General features: G+C 41.1%; 1 protein-coding gene across 1 annotated transcript in view; it reads left to right on the forward strand.

The window, feature by feature from the left end:
* Window positions 1–16,763, forward strand: part of Polr3b (RNA polymerase III subunit B) — a 108,286-nt gene that overhangs the window by 21,942 nt on the left and 69,581 nt on the right. The window contains exons 9-12 of the mRNA XM_004650238.2: window positions 1,007–1,115; window positions 12,027–12,149; window positions 13,892–14,011; window positions 16,364–16,498. Coding sequence (XP_004650295.1) covers window positions 1,007–1,115; window positions 12,027–12,149; window positions 13,892–14,011; window positions 16,364–16,498 — 487 coding nt within the window. The remainder of the gene's footprint in view (window positions 1–1,006; window positions 1,116–12,026; window positions 12,150–13,891; window positions 14,012–16,363; window positions 16,499–16,763) is intronic.

The following is a 16,763-nucleotide window of genomic DNA, read 5'->3' on the forward strand; positions in this document are numbered from 1 at the left end:
CACAGAGCCATCTCTCCAATAATGGCTGTTTATTGAGCACTTTTTAGGAGCCAATTTCTTTTTTTTTTTTTTTTTTTTTTTTTTGTTTTTCAAGGTAGGGTCTCACTCTGGTCCAGGCTGACCTAGAATTAACTCTGTAGTCTCAGGGTGCCCTTGAACTCACGGTGATCCTCCTACCTCTGCCTCCCGAGTGCTGGGATTAAAGGCGTGCGCCACCACGTCCAGCTTGACAATTTCTTATATATTTATTTAATTGTTAGCTCAGTCTTTCAATTTGTGTTACCTCCATTTTATTTTATTTTTTATTTATTTATTTATTTAGAGGTAGTGACTCATATTAGTCCAGGGTGACCTGGAACTTACTCTTTAGTCCCAGGCTGGCCTCGGGCTCACAGCAATCTTCCTACCTCCACTTCCAGAATATTGGAAAAGGCGTGTCACCACGCCAAGTCTACTTCCATTATATAACTGAGCTCAGTTTTAAGAGTGGTCAGCATTAGAACTAAGATATAATAATTGTATGAACTATTCTGGAGTCTAGGCTATCTGGGCTTGAATCCCAAAGGTGTTTTTTTTTTTTTTTTTTTTTTTTTCTGGCTGTGACCCTGGAGTGGGCAGATACTTTTGTTTCTCTGAATCTTGGTTTCCTTGTAGCTTAGAGTCAGATCTGTAAGTGTTATTATAGAAGATTAGAACTAGCCAGATGTGATGGCTCAGGCCTTTAATCTCAGCACTCTGGAGGCTGAGGTACAAGGATTGCTATGGGTTCAGGGCTAATCTGGGCCACAGACTGACATCCAGGTCAGCCTTGGGTAGAGTGAGACCCTGATACATAGCAAGTTTGAGGCTAGCCTGGGCTACAGGAACCCTGTGACAGGGCAGGAAGGAGATAAGACTCACTAGAAAGGCTTTTTCTGAGGACTGTTGATCAGTTTGCTGATTGATGATCATTGCATTGCACAGCACTGAGTGGGGTGCAGTGTTGATAACTTGTGTTTGCTTGTAGCTCTACCCATGAGAAAAAAAGTAGAACCAACATGGCTGTGAAGCAAGGACGGTTTTATTTGAGACATAACACGTTGTCGGAAGATATACCCATTGTCATCATCTTTAAGGTATGTCTTCAATTCTCATCTGAAAACTGGAAAGATTTCCTTCTCTCTCTCCCCCCCCCCCCTTTGTCTTTTTAAAGAAATGGCACGCCAGGGCCTCTAGCCACTACAAATGAACTCCAGATGCTGTGTTACCTTGTGTATCTGGCTCACAGGGGGAATTGAACCTGGGTCCTTAGGCTTTGCAGAAAAGCACCTTAACACGTAAGCCATTTCTCCAGCCCTCTAGTTTATTTTCATTTCACTTAGAAATTTGGCAGGTAAGGGATCCTTGGAATAGAATAGTTTGTGGCATATTTTAGTGGCTAGCCACATGACATATTCTGAATATAAAGTTAATAAGACAGGTTTGTGTATTTTTTTGAAAACATTTTTGTTGTTGGTTTGTTTTGAGGTAGGGTCTCACTCTAGCTCAGGCTGACCTAGAATTCACCATGTAGTCTCAGGGTGGTCTTGAACTCATGGCAATCCTCCTAACTCTGCCTCCCTAGTGCTGGGGTTAAAGGCCTGTGCCACCATGCCTGGTCCCTTGTTCTGTTTTTATAACTTACATCTGGGAGATGGTATTATAGTAAATGGCAAACCATTCCATTTAGGGGTGTTTTATAACTTATTTAATCAATTCTCATATGCAGCTGTTTGTACTATAAAACTGCTTCTACTTAATGGGTATGGACATCTGTAGGCTAATTTCCAAGCAGTAGAATTTTCTATTTTAGAGTGTATAGACCAACTTTTTTCGATTGTTGCATAGACTTCTAGACTCTGATAAATTTCTACTTAAATATAGATCTTCCATATACAACCAATATATACTTTAAAATTTTTTTATTATTTTATTTTTTTAACAACTTCTGTGATTGTGAACAATACCCCGTGGTAAGGCCCTTCCTCCCCCCACTTTCCCCTTTGAAACTCCATTCTCCATCATATCTCCTCCCCCTCTCAACCAGTCTCTCTTTTATTTTGATGTCATGATCTTTTCCTCCTATTACTATGATCTTGTATAGGTAGTATCAGGCACGGTGAGGTCATGGATACCCAGGCCATTTTGTGTTCAGAGGGTACAACCAATATTTTTAAAGCTGGTAAATTGTTGGCTTAGAATTGGCAAAGATATTTCTCATAGAAATGGTGTTTGAGTGAATGGTCCTCCAAAATAGTTCATAGTGGCCCATTTCACCTCTTCTGAGATTCAGTATTATGCATATGGGTGTAAAATGAATTGTGGCTAGTTTAATTGAAATAAAGAACTCAGATTATTTCAGGAGACACATACCACTCCAGATAATTTTAGAGACTGACAATTCTCAGTAGCCATCTTTCAGTTTTGCTTTCGAATTAACTGTTGTTACACAGTTAAGAGCATGGAAATGTCTTTTTGATTAAGTGAGAAACAAAGGCAGAGATCATACTAGGTGGAATTAAAGTTGGTTTAAAAGGAAATCTATTTGGGTACAATCCTCAAAGGAATACTAAGGTTGAAATTGATCCTGTCCAGTTAAAAGATGTCACCATGGGGCTGGAGAGATGGCTTAGCAGTTAAGGCCCTTGCCTGAGAAGCGTAAGGACCCATGTTTGACTCTCTAGATCCCACATAAGCCAGATGCACAAAGGTGAGGTAAAGGCAAAGTCACATATGCCCACTAGGTGGCAAAAGCATCTGGAGTTACATTGCAGTGGCTGAGGCCCTGGTGTGCCAATTCCCTCTCTCTCTCTGTGTCTCTAAAAAAAAAAAAAAAAAAGTTGTCACTAGGTTCCAGAGCATGGGAGTCAGAGTGAGAGAGGGTCAGATGTTCTCATGTCGCCTGGTGTCTGGGGTGTGCCCATGGTTGTTTCTATGTTGAGTGAATGTTGACCAGTCAGGTTCTTTAGCATATTTGAAATGCAATTGTATTTAGGGAGTTCTAGAACATATTTTCTATGTCTAGAATAGCATACATCTGAGTTCTGGAGTCATTCGTTCTCTTAAGATGACGACGATAATTGTAACAAGACCATTATTGTATTAGGGAATGAGAGAGACTTCTTAAATAGGTGAAGCTTATCGTTGTTAGTGGTGGTGGTTGTGGTGTAGTTTTTGTTTTGAGACAAACTCTTATGTTTCTCAGGCTAGCTTCGAATTTATTATATACCTGAGGATATCTTTGAACTTTTGATCTTCCGCCTCCACCTCTTGGGGGCTAGGATACAGGCATGTGCCATCATGTTGTTATTTCATTGCTTAGGGTCAAACCCAGAGCTGTGTGTAGAGGAAAGCACCTTGCCAGCTGAGCTATATCCAAAACCTGAAGTTTGCTTTGTAAGCATGGGAGGAATTCCAGCATTTCCTTTATGAGTCAACTGTGTCTTGTATTTGGTGAGGAAGACATTTATCTACCAGTTTGGAAGGACTTCTCCAGCAGAGGGCAGCACGCCCCTAGGCATCCAGAAGACTTGGAAAGTTTTGACTCGTGAAGATGAATAGGGCTGCCTTTTAGAGACTAAGAATGTCAGTTAGTCACACAACATATCATCTTGTATCACTCATGTAGAAAATGTGTAATGAGATGCATGCATGCATGCATAAAAATCTGAAGAGTTTTAATCAACCTTTTTCGGTTGGATGACAAAAATTTAATAAAACAGTGTCTTCCGCCACATTTAATAGTTATAAATTTAAGCACACATATAGCTGACTTAAATTATTTTTTAAATGAGGCTGTAAACTAACAGTATGCATACTTCATGTAACCAGTAGTTGAAATTTCTTTTTTTTTTTTAATTTTTTTGTTCATTTTTATTTATTTATATGAGAGTGACAGAGAGAAAGAGGCAGATAGAGAGAGTGAGATTGAGAATGGGCATGCCAGGGCTTCCAGCCACTGCAAACGAACTCCAGACGCGTGCGCCCCCTTGTGCATCTGGCTAACGTGGGACCTGGGGAATTGAGCCTTGAACCGGGGTCCTTAGGCTTCACAGGCAAGCACTTAACCGCTAAGCCATCTCTCCAGCCCAGTAGTTGAAATTTCTAACTTTTTTTCCTTGATTCTGCAACTGTCCTTGTAAAAATTAAGAAAGCCATTGAGAAATAGAGCTACATTTTTATATATTTTCCAGACCTTTTCTTTTGGCTTTTGTATACATACAATTTTATTTCAGTTTTTACTAAGAATAGGTTTTGACAACTTTTCATGACTATCAAATATGAATCTACATTATCATTGTTAGTGAGTATTATGTAGAAGTCGCAGGCATGGTGTGTAATTGATTTTGACAGTTTACTATGGTACACTTACAGACCATTTAAATTTTTTTTAATATTTAGTTATTTATCAGAGAGAGAGAGAGGGAGGGAGAATGGGTGTGCCACTGTAAATGAACTCCAGATATATGCCACCGTGACGTACCGTTTTTCACTCAGGTGTTTTTACTCATACACAGTCTTGGGATGCAGTCCTTATACCTATATGTTTATGCACATTGCTGATATTTTGTGAGATTTAAATCTTGAAAGTGGGAATGTATTTTTATTTCTTTTAGGGGGGGGATAAATGTATATTTTTTAAAAATTGTTCCATTACCAACTTTTTTTGGGGGGGGGGTTGAGGTAGTGTCTCACTCTAGCTCGGGCTGACCTGGAATTCACTGTGTAGACTCAGGGTGGCCTTGAACTCTCGGCAATCCTCGTACCTCTGCCTCCCAAGTACTGGGATTAAAGGTGTGCATCACCACGCCTGGCTTTTACCATCTTTTTTTCCCAGAAATATATTCATTAAATTTATCTGAAAAAGCATCACACACACACACACACACACACACACACACACACACACATATATTGGTTTTTGGTTTTTTGAGGTAGGGTCTCACTCTGGTCCAGGCTGACCTGGAATTAACTCTGTCATCTCAGGGTGGCCTTGAACTCATGGCAATCCTCCTACCTCTGCCTCCCGAGTGCTGGGATTAAAGGTGTGTGCCACCACGCCCGGCTGTGTTTAATAGTTTTTTTGATTTTTTTGTTTGTTTATTTATTTATTTTTTTTTTTGAGGTAGGGGCTCACTCTAGCCCAGGCTGACCTGTAATTCACTATGGAGTCTCAGGGTGGCCTCAAACTCACGGCAATCCTCCTACTTGTGCCTCCCAAGTGCTGGGATTAAAGGCATGTGCCACCACGCCCGGCTTCATGTAATAGTTTTTAATAGTTCAGCTAAATGAGGCATTTTGTCATACATAGTCACCATTGTGCTCCTTTACTTCAGGGGCGTTTCTATAAACTGATAGGAACTTGTTTGATAATCCTGAGTCAGATGTTTCCATCTGGGTGGCAGCATAGAGTATTGGAGGTCTAAGTCAGACAGATATAGCTTCAGTTCCACCTTCTCCACTAACTGTGTGACCTTGGGCAGATTCCCCAACCTCTTTAAGCTCTGAATAACTCATGTATCAAGATAATTCACCTGCCAGGGTTGTGAAGCACAAATGAAACCACATGTTTTCTTTGAGTTCCCAGACAGAAGATGACCTTTCTCTTTCCTGAGCTCTCCTTACCCCATACTGTCAGAAGCTGGGGAAAATGAACTGGGATTCCAGAAAAGGCCCCATCATTTCTCTTTTTGTGTTGTGTGGCCCTAACACAGATCTTGACAGTCATTAGGACTTGATGGTTGTTGATTGTAACCAACAATTGGCTAAAAGTGACAGAAACAGCAGGGTTTCCAGATTCCACACTGAGTCTGAATATGACGGATAAAGCTTTTAAGACCTTGATCAGCCTTATTTATGGACTTGAATCCTCACAGAGGCTCTCCTGCCCATGAATCTTCCATTTTGTCTTCCCAAGCTTTCGGCAGTTGCCCTATGGTGGCATGTGTAGGCCGAAAGTATTTATGGAAGAGAGGACCCAGGGCTGGCCATTGTTTCTTGGAAACCAACTCCTGTGGAACTATTTTGTCTTTAAAGAGACTCAGTTACAGAGCTAAAGAGGGCCATCACAGTTCTTTTATCTGCCGAGACTGCTGTTAGTAGTGATAGAGTCAGCTCCATTAAGAAAACTAGATTTCTGAATATTAGATATGTGAGGAAGTTACCTCTGTTGGAACCTTCACACAGTACAGTTCAGCGTTGCACCACGGTATGTGGGTCGTTCTCATGCTGGTTAGTATTCCTTCTTTTTCTTGTCTTTCAAAGACAGATACTTTGTGGATATCAAAAAAACTCAAAGGCATTTTTAATTTTTTCCATTTTTAACACTTTTTAAAGATCACCTCCTCTTGATTTTGTTCAGCACTGTTGCTAATGGCCAGACTGTGGGTAACCCTCTGCCAAAATATCATCTCTGCTATTTTTCCCCTAAGGTGATTATTACGTAGCATTTGCTCTTATTAGTGGGAATGATTAGATAGCAAGAGTACAAAGGGTGCATATAAAGCTAGGCTTCAGATGTCTAAATTATGTCTGTAAAGCAAAATGGTTTCCATAGCAATATGTCATTTATTTGTAGCTGTGACTACTGAAAGCTAAATAGTCATAAAGTCTGTTCAGTATTTGGAGTAGCAGCTCTTTGATAGTGACTTGACTGAGTTGTGGCCCCTGCATTTCAGGGACTCGGTGTAGCGGGGTTTAGGTCTTTGCTGAGCAGCTCTGGTGTTACTCGTGATTTCTGCACCTGTGGTGCTTTCACTGTGTGCTTGGCATAGCTCTGCTCATGGTGGAAGGCCTAAGCAGTCTGTTGAGATCTGTTTTAGGCTGTACACAAGTGTTACGCAATTAAAAACAAAAAACAAACAAAAAAAACACTGCTTAGATTCAGCATCAGGTTAACTTGGAGTGATAATTCCTGTCATGAAGGATTTTTCTCGTTATTATTAAAGATCAAAGTATGCAGTTAAGACTGTAGTATTTTTTTTTTTCACTTGGAGATTACTGGAATAACAATTGTTAACTAAGTGAGTGGTCTTCCACTAGTTACATGATTTAGATGATGACTTACCTAAAGAAAGGGGCCGAATCCACAAGGCCACTGCCATTCATGTCTGCATGCTGTTTGTGCCTCAGTGTTTATGTGCTGTACCATTTCGCATCCTCAGTTTTGTTTCTGTTTCATGTAAAGCTCTGTTGATATTTGTGCCTTCCCATTAGAAGTGACCTGCATTGGTTGACAGTTTTTTATCAGAAGTTTTAAAGAAACCTGATTAGATTCAATTGCAAATTGTTACCATGCTATTGTTTTTCATATATTTTGATTCTTTTGAAACATATACACCATTATTTTGAGATTGACAAATAAAGTGAACTTATACTCTAGTTTTTCACAGAAAAATTCTGTCTTGACACTTGTGACTGGTTGCTTGCAGACCCTGAAGGACGTGTCAGTGGCTCCCTCACCATGAGTGCAGATGTAGCTCAGGGTGTAAACTAAGAAGGACCTATTCTTTGTTCATTAAAAAAAAAAAAAATTGAGCCAGGTGTGGTGGTGCACGCCTTTAGTCCCAGCACTCGGGAGGCAGAGGTAGGAGGATTGTCAAGAGTTTGAGGCCACCCTGAGACTACATAGTGAATTCCAGGTCAGCTTGAACTAGAGTGAAACCCTACCTCGAAAAAGAAAACAAAAACAAACAAACAAAAAAATTTAAACATATATATATATATAGATAGATACAGATATATAGATATAGATATATACACACATACATACATACATATACATATATATACATATATATATCCCGCCAGGTGTGGTAGCACATACATTTAATCCCTGCATTTGGGAGGCAGAGGTAGGAGGATTGCCATGAGTTTGAGGCCACCTTGAGACTACATAGTGAATTCCAGGTAGCCTAGGCTTGAGCGAGACCCTACTTTGAAAAGCCAAAAACAAAACAAAACAAAAAAAAGTCACTTTTAAAAATTGTGAACTTTTAATTCATGACAAGCAGTTTTTTTTTTTACATCTTAAATTTTGATTATGCTCTTCCTACCCCTTCTTCTCCTCTTTCCCTCCCTTAGTCCCACTTAAACCATTTTACCCCAGTATTCTGCCCTACATGTACCTATCTGCCACACCCTCTCCTTAAGCCCTTACCTCTCTTCCCTCCCTCATGGCCCCTTTCTTCCTTCCTGGCCTCTACTACTGACTTTTACTCCAACACATGTAAAAAACTAAACATTTTAAGCTAGGATCCACATATGAGAAAGTGGCTTTGTTTTTGAAGCATGGCTTCAGTCTAACCCAGACTGACCTGGAACTTACTCTCTAAGCCCAGGATGACCCTGAACTCATGGGGACCCTGCTGCCTTGGCCTCCTGAGAACTGGGATTAAAGGTGTGCACCTCTACACCTGGCTATGAAAAGCTATTTTAATTAATTTGTATAACTTTTAAATACTGGATTAGTTTTGAGTAGCCATTTGAATAATTTCTTCATATAAAATTAGAGGTAGGGCTGGAGGAATGGCTTAGATGTTAAGGCGTTTGCCTGCGAAGCCAAAGGACCCAGGTTCGATTTCCCAGGACCCACATTAGCCAGATGCACAAGGGGGCACATACATCTGGAGTTTGTTTGCAATGGCTGGAGGCCCTGGCATGCCCATTCTCTCTCTCTTTCTCTGTCAAACAAATAAATAAAAATATTTAAAAATAATGAAATAGGGCTGGAGAGATGGCTTAGCGGTTAAGCGCTTGCCTGTGAAGCCTAAGGACCCCGGTTCGAGGCTCGGTTCCCCAGGTCCCACGTTCGTTTGCAGAGGCTGGAAGCCCTGGTGCGCCCATTCTCTCTCTCTCTCCCTCTATCTGTCTTTCTCTCTGTGTCTGTTGCTCTCAAATAAATAAATAAATAAATAAATAAAAATTTAAAAAAAAAATAATGAAATAAAAAAATTAGAGTTAAAAGGAATATGAAGATTAAAGTAACAAGAAAGGGATTTGTGTCCTGAAAATTTATTTGTAAGACAGGAAAGGTTTTCTTTAAGTTAGTTTTGGTGGTGCATGCTTCTAATCCCAGCACTCAGGAGCCTGAGGCAAGGGAATCAAGAATTCAAGCCATCCTGGGCGACATAGTGAGAACCTGTCTCCAAAACAAAAACAAACAAAATTTTAAGTTACTCCAAAAGTTGCTAGTCACCTGGGCTGTACAGGACTGTCACTCTGTTGTATAGCGTTTTCTGGAGGATGTGAACAAACATGTATTCAGTCTAATAGGGTACCAACAACAGACCAAAGGATTCCACCCAAGTAGCTTGGTGAACCAGCGGGTTTACTAGGGTTGCCTGTAGAAGTATGGGTGAGGGGTTCCTTACAGGAGCTTGGTGAGTGACTCAAAGGCAGCGTCATCACCAAAAGGCCCACCCACCCCGACTCTGAGTGACAATTCATGAACACTGGATGGCTGGCACTCACCGCACCTTACAGGCAGCTCCACTGATGAGTCTCTTCTCACAGCATTTACTCGTGGCTTGTGTAGAAGGGCCTCCTGCATCTATCTTTCTGAGCTTCCCATGCCTGGTACTTCCGTTGCTTCTTGAGTTTCACAAACTTCTTCCCTCCAGGAGGGAATGTTTTGAAGGAAGTAGCTATACAAAACCCCCTTAAAAAAAAAAAAACTTAAAAATTTTTTGGGGGGTAATTTGTTTCCTTTCCTTTTCCTTTTCCTTTTCCTTTTCCTTTTCCTTTTCCTTTTCCTTTTCCTTTTCCTTTTTTCCCAAGGCAGGGTCTCACTCCAGCCCAGGCTGGCCTGGAATTTACTGTGTAGTCTCAGGGTAGCCTCAAACTCACAGCAATCCTCCTACCTCTGCTTCTCGAGTGCTGGGATTAAAGGTATGTGCTACCATAACCAGATTTTTTGGTAATTATTTTATTATTTATTTATTTGAGAGAAAGAAGTGGGGGAAGGAAAGAGAGAATGGTGTACCAGGGCCTTTAGCCACTGTAGATGAACTCCAGATGCATGTGCCCCCTTGTGCATCTGGCTTACATGGGTTCTGGAGAATCAAACCGGGATCCTTTGGCTTTGCAGGCAAACACCTTAACTGCTAAGCCATCTCTTAGCCCTGAAAAAAGTTTTTTAATCGACAACTTTCATGATTATAGACAGTAAACCATGGTAATTCCCTCCTCTCCCCCACTTTCCCCTTCACAAATCTACTCTCCATCATATCTCCTTCCTCTGTCAATTGTTTCTTTTATTTTGATGTCATCATCTTTTCCTGCTATTATGAGAGTCTTGTGTAGGTAGTACCGGGCATTACAAGGTCATGGGTATCCAGGCCATTTTACGTCTGGAAGAGTGCATTGTAAGGAGTCCTATCCTTCCTTTGGCTCTTCTTTCTGCCACCCCTTATGCAATGATTCCTGAGCCTTGGAAGATGTGATAGAGATGTTTCAGTGCTGAGCACTCCTTGGTCACTTCTTCTCAGCACTGTGGTGCCTTTTGAATCATTCCAGAGGTCACCACCATCTGAAACGAGGCGCTTCTCTAACCAAAAGTGAAAGTAGCCTTAATATATTTGTATGGATGGTAATAAAAATACTTACTGGGCAATTTGGTGGGCATAATATATGCATTTAGCCAGACACTAGTAGGTGTTACACCTCTAGGGCTTATGACTTCCCCCATCATAAGTTTTCAGTATCAGGCATGTATTCCCTTTCCTGGAGCAGGCCTACAGTCCAGTTAGTGAGTGGATGTTTTCCCCCATAACAGACATGCCACTATTGCACCCATTGGCTCATTTGGCATGGCTGGCCAAACTTAAGGCTTATAGTATCTACTGTTATCTCCACTGATGACTTCTTTCTGTCCCATTGAACTGCATGCAGCATAGCTTTTTCCAGCTTTCTGTCAGCTGGTCTACAGGGAGGAGGTTTTTAGCTCAGCTCCAGCTTGATTTCTCAGTGACCTTGCAACCCAAGCATGTGGAGTCTTCAGCACTATATGTGTGTGTGTGTGTGTGTGTGTGTATGTATGTATGTATGTATATGTGTATATATATATATATATATATATATATATATATATATATATATATATGATTAGAAATTCGAGGGTTACTTGGCTAGATGGTTCTGGCTCAGGTCTTTCCAACATCAACATGTCTGTCCAGCTACTATCACTTGATGCTAAGCTAGAGCTGGAGAGCTGCTTCTTTGACTGCTTACCATGGTAAGAAGCTGCCTAGATAGTTATCCTCTCTCTGTTTCTGTGTTCACTGCAGAGGTAAAGGAAGAATTTTAATGTAAATATCACCCTTCCTGTAACTTCTAAGAGGTAGATTACTACCATGCCAAGAGGGTTAGTAGGATTATGCTGTTTTTCAACATGACAGAGCTCCAGGCAGACATGTGAAGGAATGGGCTTCAGGACCATATGGGATCTGCAAAGACCCGTCAGCCACTGCCACCTTGAAACACTTAGGGAGTTCCTTAGACCTGTTAACTGTGTTCATATAAAGTGTGGTATTTCTAGAATAGTGAGATAGAGCATCCTTTAAAAATTCTTTTAGTGTGAATATGAATTGTTTGACAGTTTCAGAAAAATTAACCTTGTGGCCAAACTAATTTTCAGCAGTGCTTGTTTTCTATCCGCTGACCTTTGGCAGTTTTGCTTTTTAGTTTGTAATTGTGATTAGAACCAGCCCTCACTGCTACACTCCCCAGCCTCCTCTGTGATGACACTCTTAGAATATTTAACATTTTAAGAAGGTGGTACACATGCAGAAATGTTTGAGAATGTTTGTTTTCTTCTTCCAAATCGAAATTTCTGTTCCAGGTTCTTGTGCAGCTTGGGCTGTGGCTGCCAATGCCAGATGGCACCATTTCTGAGAGAAGAGCTAGCTTTTACTCAGAAGTAATACCCACAAACAATGCCAGATTAGCATAAGCAAATGTCAGTGAGTGAACACAAAGCCAACACTTTCTGTCTTTTCTTCCCCTCCCAGGCCATGGGTGTTGAGAGTGACCAGGAAATTGTGCAGATGATTGGAACAGAGGAACACGTGATGGCTGCCTTTGGGCCCAGTCTGGAGGAGTGCCAGAAAGCTCAGATTTTCACACAGATGCAGGTGTGTCCTTTCACGATGTCCTTTGCTGTGCATTGGGACAGCTTTCCTGCTGCTCATTGATGGCACCCTTTGACTTTTGGGGTGGCACATTTGGAAGGGTGTTGAAGAGAGGGGAAGGGTGGCAGGAAAGTTTCTTTGACTCTTTTTCTTAGGATGGAAGGAGGAGGAGCTTACCCACACAAGTTATCAGTCTGTTGTTTTTTAAACTTCCAGAGGAGTTTGTGTGGACAAGAGGCTTTTCTCTTCTTTTTAAAAATATTTTATTTTGGGGCTGGAGAGATGGCTTAGCGGTTAAGCGCTTGCCTGTGAAGCCTAAGGACCCTGGTTCGAGGCTCGGTTCCCCAGGACCAACGTTAGCCAGATTCACAAGGGGGCGCACGCGTCTGGAGTTCATTTGCAGTGGCTGGAGGCCCTGGCGCGCCCATTCTCTCTCTCTCTCAAAAAACAAAATATATTTTGTTTTTATTTATTTGACAAAAAAAAAAAAAAGCAGAGAAAAGGAAGAGGGAGAGAGGGAGGGAGGGAGGGAGGGAGGGAGGGGGCGAGAGAGAGAATGAGCATACTAGGGCCTGTAGCAACTGCAAATGAACTCCAGACACACGTGCCACCTTGTGCATCTGGCTCACGTGGGTCCTGGAGAATTGAACCTAGGTCCTTTGGCTTTGCAGGCAAGTGCCTTAACCACTAAGCCAAGAGGCTTTTCTTTGATATAAAAGCAAATGCTCTTTTTTTTTCTTAGTAACCTGAGGAGGTTAAAACTATAGCAATTATAATGTAGAGGCTTTTTGTTTTCATGTTCTTTTTCTTTTCTTTTCTTTTTTTGAGGTAGGTTCTTGCTCTAGCCCAGGCTGACTTGGAATGCATTATGTAGTCTTGGGGTGGCCTTGAACTCACGGTGGTCCTCCTACCTCTGCCTCCCCGAGTGCTGGGATTAAATGTGTGTGCCACCATGCCTGGCTTTCATTGTCTTTTTTTTTTATTGCATTTTCTCTTTAATGTGGTGTTTGTGGTGAGGCTTTGGGGACTGAGCTCAGGGACTTGCATATGCTAAGAAGGGGTTCTGCCACCGAATTCTAGCCCAGCTCCTAACTCCCTTTACTCCCTGCTTCCAGTTACGTGTGGTCTTCATCTCATTTCCCAAATCTACGGTTATTTGGGGTGGAGAAAGTTCCAGAAATAGCCCATCTTACCACCTCAGGGTCTTCTCTGACTTCAGGTACTCCTGGTTGGAACTCTGGAATTTTAGGACCTCTCAACAATGGTGATAGGGAATTCCATGTATGTGAACCATAATAAAAATAATTACACTTGTTTTTCCCTGTGGGAGAGTCCTAGCAGCCTGGAGAAATGTCTCAGTAGTTAAAGGCACTTGTTTGCAAAGCCTGATAGCCCTGGTTTGATTCCCAAGTACACCACCTAAAGTCAGATATACAAAGAGGCACATGCATATGGAATTCATTTGTAGTGGCAAGAGGCCTTGACATGTCCATTCTCATTGATTTTCTGTGTCTGTCTCTCTCTTTCTGCTTGCAAGTAATTAAAAATATTGTAAAGACTAAATAAAGACGCCAGTATAATAGAAAGTATATTATTTTGCCATTGACTCTTGATGTTGATTTTTTGACTACTCTTAATACAGCTTTCTTTTAACCATGGTCCTTATCTCTTTGGCTTATACGTAGGCACTTAAGTGATCTCTAGTGGTGTCACTTGAGCACTATTTTCTGTGTTTTATTTAATAGGCATTGAAATACATAGGGAATAAAGTAAGAAGGCAAAGGATATGGGGAGGTGGACCAAAGAAAACCAAAATAGAAGAAGCAAGAGAGCTCCTGGCTTCTACCATTTTGACCCATGTGCCTGTGAGTAACACCTCTGCAGCTGCAATGTCTCTCATTTATATGCGTGCTCTTCCCACTAAGTTAGAGCTGCTGTGTGTTCCATCATTGGTGGTCTAATTCTGAGGGTGCAAACTACCTTCAGGAACTTACTGCAAATAATGTAAGGTCAAGGGATCTATAGAAATGGAGAATAGCCTCCAGGTGATACTCAGTTTCAGTTTTCTTATTTTAGAACATTTCATGTGCTGGAGAGATGGCTTAGCAGTTAAGGAGCTTGCTTGTGAAGTCTAAGGACCCATGTTCGACTCCCCAGATCCCACATAAGCCAGATGCACAAGGGGATGCACACAAGGTGGCATACATGTGTGGAATTTGGTTGCCATGGCTGGAGGCCCTGACACATCAATTCTCTCTCTCTCTTTTTCTCTCTCTTTCTCTCCCTCTCTCAAAAAAAAATCCTTGGAGCAAATAATACAGGTTTATGTTCCACCCTTTGGCTGCTGTTTGCATATAAGAATTAGAAAATTCTTACCATTTAAACTCAACATTTCATCCTTTTGGATGACTGAAAAAATGGTTTGAAATATAAAATAGCAAAATGGGATTGGGGAAACAATAAGGACTTTAGGGTGAAAGCTATAATTGTTCAATAGTTTCTTCCTAATTTATTTTCTGCCTGCCTGCCTGCCTTCCCTCCCTTTCTCCCTCACTCCTTTATTTCTTTCTTGAGAATTTTAATATAGGAACATGATTGCAAATTGGTTTCCCTGATTTTCTTTGGAAAACTTTTACTACTTCTAAGCTTCAGTTTAATCATTGGTATAATAAGGTTATACTTACACTTTGTTCCGGGAATGCAGTGTATGTGGACAGTGCTGAACATAAGAGCCTGTTAGGAGCCTCACTTGTCTTCAGTTATAACTGTAAGAAGAGCCTTAGTTGACAAAATGCTGGCTATTCAGACACTTGGTTAACTAGGTTCATGAAGATGGTGTTGGTTGTAGGGGTTTTGAAGGTGGACAAGACCTTTCATTTTTTATTTACATTTTTTGTTTGTTTTGAGATAGGGTCTCTAGCCCAGGCTGATCTGGAATTTACTCGGTAGTCCCAGGATGACCCCTAACTCCCAGTGATCCTCCTACCTCTGCCTGCCAAGTGCTGGGATTAAAGGGGTGTGCCACCATACCCAGCTTATTTATTTTTTGAGGTAGGGTCTCACTCTAGCTCATGCTGACCTGTAATTCACCATGTAGTTGCAGGCTGGCCTCAAACTCACAGCAATCCTCCTACCCTTGCCTCCAAACTACTAGGATTAAAAGCGTGTGCCACCACACCCAGATTGTGGGTGCATTTATATTTATAGACTTCATTCATAAGGACTTCTGGGTTTCCACTAGAGAAGATCATCTGTGGGACACATGCACCCCAGAATAGTTATGAATGAGGCCTAACATAGTTGTAGATAACAACATTAATGGCATTGTCAAAAAAGTGGGCACTCCTGGTCAGAAGGAAATTCAGATTCTTCACTCAGTCATCAATTCAGCAGATATCTGTAGCATGCCAGATAGGGCAGAGCAGTCCTGTCATCACTGCATAAGAAGTCTCACACACAGGAGGTTCACATAACTGCAGTGAGTCTGTGGTTGACTAGTCGACGTAAAGCTGGAAGAAGCCTCATCTTAGGTGTGTTTTGAAGTTGAAGACAGCAGCTGAGGCTGGAGTCATCTGAAGGCTTCACTGAGCTGATGTCCACTAAAGCATCTTCACTTCCAGCAAAACTTAATGTTTTGCTACACAGTCTGTCTCCTGCCACAGACTAGATTTTCCAGGTGATGCCTTGCAACCAAAGAAAGGAAGCAATAGGACCAGTTTGTTTAAGGGTAGGTCTCGAAGTGCCATGGCATCAGTTCTGCTGGTTTTTCTTAGTCAGACTCAACATAGGCAAGTCCAAAGTGGGTAATGGACTTCTAAGAAGGATAGAGAAGGGAAGCAACTATAGTGGTTGTCTTTGGTGTTTTTTGTTTAAAAGCTTCCATTGAGTTTTTGGGGTTTTTTTATGGCAAGTTTTCAGTATAGCTCAGCCTGACCTAGATCTCACTTTGTAGCCCTGTCTGGCCTCATACTTATAGTAATCCTCCCTCCTCACTTCCCGAGTGCTGGGATCACAGGCATGAGCCACCATGCCAGGCTTAGCAGAAAGTCTCCATGCTAGTACAGAGCTGACAAGTCATCATTTCACCTTCCAGAAGTTCATAGACTAGTTGAATTTCTTTGAATAGAGCAAAATGTAACAACATTGGTTCTTTTCCTGAGGCACCTTAAGTTCTAGCATGTGTCATCTCAACATTTTCTTTAATTTCTGAGTTACAGGTTAAGGAATTCAATTTCCGAGCCAAATGTATCTATACTGCAGTGATGGTGCGAAGAGTAATTCTGGCCCAAGGAGATAATAAAGTTGATGACAGAGACTATTATGGTAACAAGCGACTGGAATTGGCAGGACAGGTAATTTCATTATCATATGTTAGAAATCTTATTTTCTATAATAAAATTAGATTTGTATTCATTTTAGATAGGAATGCATTTGAATGAAATATAAATTGTATAGTGTGAAACAAACTTTTCACGTATGACTTAAGAATTTCTTTTACTATGAAAAATGTTCATTAAATTTTTAAATATTCTGTTATTATATTGTATATCTTACTGAGATGTTTGCCATCATATCCTATAATATTGGAAATGAAATATGAGTTTAGATGATATGATT

Source organism: Jaculus jaculus, chromosome 6 (genome assembly GCF_020740685.1).
Source record: "Jaculus jaculus isolate mJacJac1 chromosome 6, mJacJac1.mat.Y.cur, whole genome shotgun sequence".
NCBI lineage: Eukaryota > Metazoa > Chordata > Mammalia > Rodentia > Dipodidae > Jaculus > Jaculus jaculus.